We start from the raw sequence: 8,464 nt of genomic DNA on the forward strand, positions 1-8,464 counted from the left end.
AGTTTTTTTATTGTACAAATGGTTTATTTTACATCTGTTGGTTCAGAGGACACCATTCAATTCGACTTGATTTCAAATTTGTACTCAATTGTTACTGTTATCAATATCGAGATAGATACGATATTTTCCATCCACCTTCTTCAAGATTAACAGATATTTGCCAACGGTCATCTCTGAACCATCATCTTTATAAAACACATAACTTCCACGACAGTAAGCTGTGTCTGTCTCGATCCCATCAATTTCTTCTGAAGTCAACTTTAATTCCGATGCACCAGTTCTCTGCATTGCGTCCAGTCTTTCTACCACGCCTACAAATGTAAATCAATTAAGATCAATTGTGTCTTTAGGAATACTATGTAGCTTTTAAAAAATACGTTACAATGAAAAAATTATCACAATTTGTCAAATAAAAACACAAGGAGTAACATGACAACAAATCAAAAGCAGAAGAGCAAACTTGCTAGCATGGATATGTTTATGTTACTGACTGACTACCGTCATAATCGCCAGTTTTGAACACCATCGCCACTTAGAATAAAGATTTCTCTACCTACCATTGTTATTATGTATTAGGATTTTAGTGTTTATTGGCGGTACTCTTTTTCAATTGAGTACCCTTTGTTTTGTGTGCAAGTTGTTTAGCCATATATAAACATTTTATATACATCATACATACATACACACATACATATATATACATCTTATATACCTTTGTGATTATCTAAACCCTGCATAACTACCAGCAAATAATAAAAACAAACTATAGAATAAAAAAAAAACGCATATAGAAATAAAATAAAAATTAAAGCCTAGGCTAGAAACTCATTTTAATAACAGTGTCTGGACAGAAACTACCTTTTTCAAGATTCAGTATATTTTGTCATTATATTTAATTATTATATTAAAATTTAAACTTGAATGAACACTAACATGCATCAGAAAAATCACATGTACCATCATCACTTTCAGCTCTCGTAACTAGATGAAATTTATTTAGAAAAGAATATGTTAATGTTAAATCATTGGCATTTAATGACGCACATCTACTATTCTCATTCATTATTTAATGGCAAGATTGTGATAGTTTCTTTATGTTTTCCTTAGCACACTATTCGTGAACATCAGTATTATTAGTATGTAAACTCGCACAACTTCACAATAAGTGTGGAATGAACAAAAGAGAGCGACTCTAAAACACTCAGACAAACATTTGTCGATCTTTTTTGCCTTGACGTAATTGTAATGAAGGTTGAGGTCTATTAGGGAACTTTTGTATGTCGGCATCGTTGGTGTTGATGTTATTAATCTTCTTTTCCCAGTAATCAGTAATATGTAAAAAATAACTTCAGTGATTTTTCATTGACGGAAATGGAGAATAGAATCTGGTCAAGTAGGAATTTCTTGTCTATTCCAGTGCAGTGACTGTAATTACATGCAAAATTATTCAAGACAACAGATGATGCCATGGACGTTAAAGGTCTATTGTTTAGCTTACTGAGGGTATATTGTTATGGTGAGTAGTTTAATTGGAGGGAACAATAGTAAATGAGGTAATATTTTGTTCCCTTTGTACTATACCCACTTGTATTTGTTAGCTGATCATATGAAGCTATCCAATAAATGGTTATGGTTGCCAGAGAACGAGATACCATTTGGTACAATCTTAAGATCGCATTAAAAACAGCCGCTTGCTAGATACTTAATAAAGGAATCTGTGGACAGACTAATCTTGTGAACATCATTGGTATGCAAAATACGTTTGTCTGACGCATTACAAGACAAAAGTCAAGACTGTCGTAGAACAGTCCACAACTCACGGACAGACATCGTGATTAAAGCCCTCTTTTAAAAAGAAGAAAAATGACCGGTTATCACAGCGATATCATATGTTTATCTTGTGGTCTGACATTTAACACCAAAAGCAGTATGGCGATAGTGGTTCACATTCGAACATTGGGGTGGTTTCACATGGAATGACGGACATAATCAGTATTAAATCCTGAATTATGTTACTTCCTGTTGTTAAATGCTCACAATTAGATCGTACATCTGTGTAAAAAAAGTCAAAGAATTTCAACGCTAATTTAAGCTGCGAATACTGCGTCTACAGCTTCGTCGCTGAGTTTATTGAACCCCAAAGTATCCGAGACGAAGCGAACAAACTTGAAAAGTCACCTACGTTACGACATTTTCCTGACAGGGAAATACACATCGTCCATTGGTAATACATTGAGCCAGCATAGGATTTATCATCAGGTTTTATGGCAAGTTGGGCATTTAATGGTGTGGTTTTAATGGAACACCTAGTATAATATATCGAAAGTTTTTAACGTCAACTGTCTATTACGAAGCACACAAAATGAAAAAAAATATAAACTCAAAATTCAATTTTGTTTTAATATATTTTTATGCTATACATTCGTTATGGCCGCGGGCGGAAGTCGGCCATTTTGCCCAGCTATCTCTGCCGGTGATCCAAACAATGTCAAACATTGTTTAATTGCTTATATCTAGCCCAAATATAATTAATTGGTTTATGGCTCGTTCTGTAATGTAATGTAATGTAATGTAATGCTGTTATTCCGCGTCATTCGTCTTTCGTTTTAGTAACTCTCAACTACAATACATATTTACAAGTAATACACTATAAACAACGAAACGAGATGCTATAGATATAAATCCGGTCCGTTCATAATACAATACAATGATACAATACAATATTTACTTATGTTGCTTATTGTCTGATAGAATTTAAAGTTTGGGTAACCCACAATTGCACATGTTTGTCATGTGTTTGTTACTGTGAACGGCACGCACCTTTCTGACCGACTATTGGTTCAAAGCCGCTCATCATCAGTTTACAGTCCTCATGGTACAGCTCCGTCGCGAGGGTTTTCATATCACCCACCTTGTATAGCTCAATATACCTTGCATTAATGGCAGAAACGGCTTCGGATAAAGACATCGTTGCAATTGATGCTTTACAAATCTGCGTACTGCCCTGGACTGTACACGTCGAGAATAATGAGGTTATCCATCTGACAGGGATAAATAACTTGATCATTGACCTACGGTTCAAAACTTAGTAGACGGCAGGGCAGATAGATGTCGCATTGCAAGTCAGCCAAGTGTTAGTACGGCATTTACACGCACTGAAGATTTCATGCCGCGTCAAGGGGGTCATAGATATCGCATAAATAAATTTAGCAATGTAGAGCACGTGACCCGGCACGTCATCGGTCCAAGGGAATAGTTAAATTGCTAGGGTATTTATAAATACTTGGGATCAGGCCGCGACACGCCTGATGCAGCATAGTCAAAACAACAATGGCACACTATTAACTCAATGAGGTCGCCCATAAAGTGTCAGGGCTGTTCATGGTCGGCACAGGCCAATAATGAACAACCTTTTTAATTTCACTGTACTGTTACGTTGCGTCCTATCAAATTTACAATTTTTATTGTGGGTGGAAGATGTCTTTATTGGTTGTTGAGTCATTGTCTAGACACCCTGCAGCTTGAATTGGTATGGTGCAAATCAAAATGATATGACGGTGTCTTATAAAAACATGGCATCAAAATGATTTCTGTTTATTTATTTACTGTTGTAGATCCTGAATGTGATGTCGGGAATAAATGTAAATATTAAATAAATACAATATTAAGGTGAAATAGTGTTCAAACAATTTGTTTGTATATGGTAATAAATTAAATAGAAATATTATGTGTATTTTTGTATGTGGTAACTTGGCTGGCCCACGCAAAAATATAAAGATGGGAGGTCTGCAGTTCTTTGTTTTTTTATTTTTTTTATTTGCCAAAAAAATAGTATTTTAAAAACTGCAAACAATAAAACACTCACCAACATGTCTCTTCTCTTGCTTTAGTGTTAAAGTACATGGTATAGTGACTAACTAATTTCCTTTATTTGAGAGGATATATATATATATATATATATATATAACTATAGAACCATTTTCTTTATGTTAATGTATTGTCACACAATGTGCTTTTTTTCAACTTCTTCTCCAAAACTGCTAGCCCGATTGATTTTATTTCTTTTTCACAGTATACATCTCAATAAAAATCTATGTCAGCCAATAGGCTGCCAGTATACTATAATCCTGTGAATTATATAAAAAACGTGTGTTCTGGAAGACTGTGTTGAAATTGACGTAAAACTAGACTAAAATTGAGACTAAGCGCACCCATATACGCCTGTATTTTCTTGCTGATTACACCTCCCCCACGGAAATTCAATTATTTAAAAGAGTTCAAAAATACTGAGTGCGTGACAAATGAAACGTTTCTCGGCTCAGGTGGCTAGCAACAGGATGATGTTATCAAACTGAGTCATAAATGCGTCTGTTTAGTATTAATGTTTTTCTCAATGAAGTGATTTGGGCTGAAGGTATTTTTTTATTGACCTTTGCCTTGTGAAATTTCTGATGATAAACAGCAAGTCACATTTCCAGAGATATAGTTGCAATTGAAGCAAAGGAGTGGCCTATTAATCCATGAAACATACTCACACATATTCGTACATATTATGATGAAATTGTTTTGCGTATCTGTTGATCGAATTAATTAGTTGATTACGAGTGAACGACTGTGTTATGTCTGGCATCGTTTAGGCCATGCGATTTTTTGGACGGAACTCGACTCAGTGATTTGGAACTAATTACGAGATAACCGTCGCTATTCGGACTACTATTTCTGACAGTTAGTATTCGTAGTTATTAATATATTGAACGATTAACCAAAAGATATGACGTGTTCAGTGATTAGTGTGATTGGCTTTATGATTGAAGGTTACGCCCTAGAGTCTTTTTACTGCTTTGTAATTGGTTAAGATTTTGAAAATGAATAAAGAGTTTTTAGTTGGTCTTGGCGAGTACAGCACGACAGACGCAGTCCAGTCCTGGAGAGTCTTGGGCGAGTCTTGGGTCAGCCTTGCGATAGTCTTGGGGACTTTTCCCCAGGGCGCTGTGTTTTATAGAGTATAACCATTGTATTTAGACATTATAATCATTGTACTTAATTAGCGTGTTTTACTCTTTTTGATTTATAACTTTTCTTAGTATTGTATTTAACCCGTATGACGATGAGTAGATGACGGTCTTTGATTTGTGAACGTGCAATGCCGGGAGGCATAATCTCAGTTTGGGTGAAGGGATGTGTCATGGATTTGTTTTGCGTATCTGTTAATCGACTTAATTAGCTGATTATTAGCGAATTGCTGTGTTATGTCTGTCATCGTTTAGGCCTATTTGAAGTTTTGGACGGAACTTGGCTCAGTGATTTAGAACTAATTACGAGATAACCGTCGCTATTCTGACTACACCTTCTGACAGTTGGTATCCATAGTTATTAATGTAGTGAACGTACTTAGTGTGATTGGCTTTATGATTGAAGGTTACGCCCTAGAGTCTTTTTACTGCTTTGTAATTGGTTAGAATTTTGAAAATGAATAAAGAGAGTTTGAGTTGGTCTTGACGAATACACCACGATAGACGCAGTCGAGAGTCGAGTCCTGGGGCGAGCCTTGAGGCAGTCCAGTCTTGGGCGAGTCTTGGTTCAGCCTTGCGATAGTCTTGGGGATTTTTTCCCCAGGGCGCTGTGACTGATAGGGTACTTGACTGGCCGACTAAAACGAGAGTTGAAACGTATTTCGTTGTGTGTGTCTTATTTGACTGTAAAATTTAGTGACTTTCCCGACCCCGTACCTCAAGGGAACGCGATAGAGAGACGAGACGCTATTCCCCCCTGGCACATGTGGAGAACCCCGAAGAGAAGAATTTCCCCCTGATAATATCATCATTTGTGGGGGAACGCTGTCATCTACACAACCATAATAACTGGAATGATTTCAGAATGAAAAACTGTTTTATTACTGTAAATAATTATGAACAATAAGAACTGAAATTTAGAAACTAACAACAATAAATAATAAAACTTGGAAACAATGAAACACAGAAACTAAACCTAAAATTCTGTCTATTCTCAGTGGCGGCGGCACCGGGGTCTTCCCCCAATCAAAAATCAAACCTGGGTCAGTAAGTTTTCCCTGGAGATGACATTAAACTCAGCGATGTATGTCAGCCAAATTTGCCCCTCAAATGCAGGAAATAGCGTTTCAGAGGGTCTAGATTCAAAATTTCGTCGCGAGGGATTGTTAGCAGATCTCGCATGTACAATTTTGTGCCACCACCTCTGATTCTATTTATCAGATCATGCTCCATGACGTATCTTCACTGTTTGACAATTTCAAAAACAATGTCTCGACAAGTGTTGTATAAACCCGAATGAGAAGTCCATGTCACGGTGAATCCTTCTAGGAGTCATTCCATCTAAAAACGTCTTCAACCAGCCGAGGCCAATCATTAATGTGCGGGGTAATTACTCTCTCCAATGATATTGAACTTTGCTCCTCGATAAAGCAGCGGTTTCTCACTTCAAATAATACATTTGATACCCTGGAGAAGTATGTCCATTGTTTCACAAGAACGACTGTCCCAAGGGATGTTCGTCTTCTCAATTTTTCACATAAACTCCAAAAGTTGTTTTTTTACTTTAAGGAAATGTCTTTCAGCATTTCTTATATTAATTTCCATTGCACAAAAAAACAGCAAATACTGTTACTGAAGCACAGATTTTGCATGTATTTTCCCCCGGCCAATCACGAAAACTGCAAATCAAGGCTAATACCGCATCCATAGTTGTCGACACTTTGCAGCCGCTATGATGGATGTATTGTGGCGTATTTGACCCCGGATCCTGACCTTGAATTCTGGCTACATTTACTGCCTTTTCATACCAGTTCGATTTCCTTTCATTATTTCATCCAGATTTCATGATATTTATTATTTAAAACCAACCTTTATTTTGCGTCATTCTAGTTTTCACTTTTCTAAAATTATGTTACTGATCAAAAGACTCCTATCATGCAATCACCCATAGTACTTCCGCAAACACAGCGACGATCACCAACATAAATACAAATTACCTCGCTCTAGGGAGCTGAGGAATTACCAAATGCTTCAGCGTGGTATTAAGAGTTTGTTTTCAGGGGTGGGTGATACCAAGGAGGAAAATGGATGCACATACGGGGGTAATTTCCTGAATTACAATAGAGAGGGTTCAGGCCGAAATACAATATATAGTGTTTTCATGTTTTGTCTGATTTTCTGCGGCTGTAACTAATGCAAGATTTGTTCTGAAATTCAGTGTGCTGTGTGCACTCCAGGGTTATTCGTTTTGTGCTGAAAACACGCCTGTTTTTTAATGGCAGAGTCGACCTAGTTTCACTCCCACAGGGAAATCTGCATTGATGCTCGAATGAGAGCTAATTAAACACATTTTCCAGACCGGCGAAAGACTATGTAACAACCAATTTTAACAGCCTATCACGTGATTTTACTCAAAATGTCAACATGGAAAGAGGCTATTCCATTTTACGCAGTAATAATTGGGAGTAGAATATGTGAAGGACAGTATTAACAGAGATGTGTATACTGAAACGTAATATCTATACTTCTTTTGCATCGCTGAGCATTTCTGTTTTAGTATACTGGTTTGAAAATGGTGAATTTGCATGATTAGCGATGTGTTTTTTTACTGAAACTCCCCTATTGATTGAATCCCGGGTTTGAAGGGGAACGACACACCACAAGATTCGTTTGAATGCAATGTTCAAGGGTGCAGTTGGGCCGCCGTCCGATCTCGATGGAACGTTTCAAATCAGTCATACGTAGTTTAAATTTCTATGTTGAAGTTATAAGTACTCCACAGAATTTTGCATTGGCAAACATGCCGTGCAACTGTGGTACTCCACTGAAGGGATGACTTTCATCGCAGCGGTCGTCACTGAGCTGCACGCTACAACGTCGCTTGTGATGTAGCTTGTTAGCCGTGGATTGAATTAATCCTAATTACCGGTTTAAATGTTGCTCATTTGGCGATGGTAATCTTTATTTGGAACTGGGTAACGCCGAAACGTCGCCAGCAGAAACCTCCTGGTACTTTGATGTTGATAGTTGCTCTTCATGGCAATCGCTTATTTTACTGCGGGTTGATCCTTCAGGGTTTATAAAACTCAGTCAACATACATCAAGTTCTCTCAATCATAGTATTCCATGTGATGTACACCTAATATGCCAAAAATGTTGCTGAACGATTTGAACTGGATAAAAATAGCAGACGAAAATTTGTTAACAAAATAAAAATAGTTCGGTTGCCAATGAAAACAAGCCGGTAGGTTGGTTGGAGATCCGCTCCGCTCAAAAAACAAGCAATATGTTTCCCGCTATTGCTATGGTAAGACATGAACATTGAAGCTAGCGTTGGTTTATGACGAAAGTTTTTGGCTGTTGCCATGATAGCAGTGGACCGAGACTGTTTTTTCCAATTAGTGACGGTACGACCTGCCTGTCAAATATGAACAAAATTAGCCAAACCAAAA

At 37.2% G+C, this 8,464-nt stretch overlaps 1 protein-coding gene across 1 annotated transcript; it reads right to left on the reverse strand.

Moving 5' to 3' along the window:
- Positions 1-2: 2 nt before the first annotated feature.
- On the reverse strand, positions 3-3,179 carry LOC100368337 (uncharacterized). Its single transcript, XM_002737375.3, has 2 exons — positions 2,821-3,179; positions 3-311 (listed from the first exon to the last, which is right to left on the reverse strand). Exons 1-2 carry the CDS (start codon positions 3,065-3,067, stop codon positions 85-87), a joined length of 474 nt encoding a protein of 157 aa, XP_002737421.1. The 5' UTR covers positions 3,068-3,179; the 3' UTR covers positions 3-84.
- Between the last annotated feature and the right edge of the window lie 5,285 nt (positions 3,180-8,464).

The sequence above is a fragment of the Saccoglossus kowalevskii genome, chromosome 6 (genome assembly GCF_978046115.1).
Source record: "Saccoglossus kowalevskii chromosome 6, keSacKowa6.1, whole genome shotgun sequence".
NCBI classification, from domain to species: Eukaryota; Metazoa; Hemichordata; class Enteropneusta; family Harrimaniidae; genus Saccoglossus; species Saccoglossus kowalevskii.

Bases quoted from the DNA above. Each gene is read 5' to 3' on its own strand.
- LOC100368337 (XM_002737375.3), bottom strand. From the start codon at position 3,067: ATGATCAAGTTATTTATCCCTGTCAGATGGATAACCTCATTATTCTCG. The intron at 312-2,820 runs GTGCGTGCCGTT...TTACATTTGTAG, and splicing joins ACCAATAGTCGGTCAGAAAG to GCGTGGTAGAAAGACTGGAC.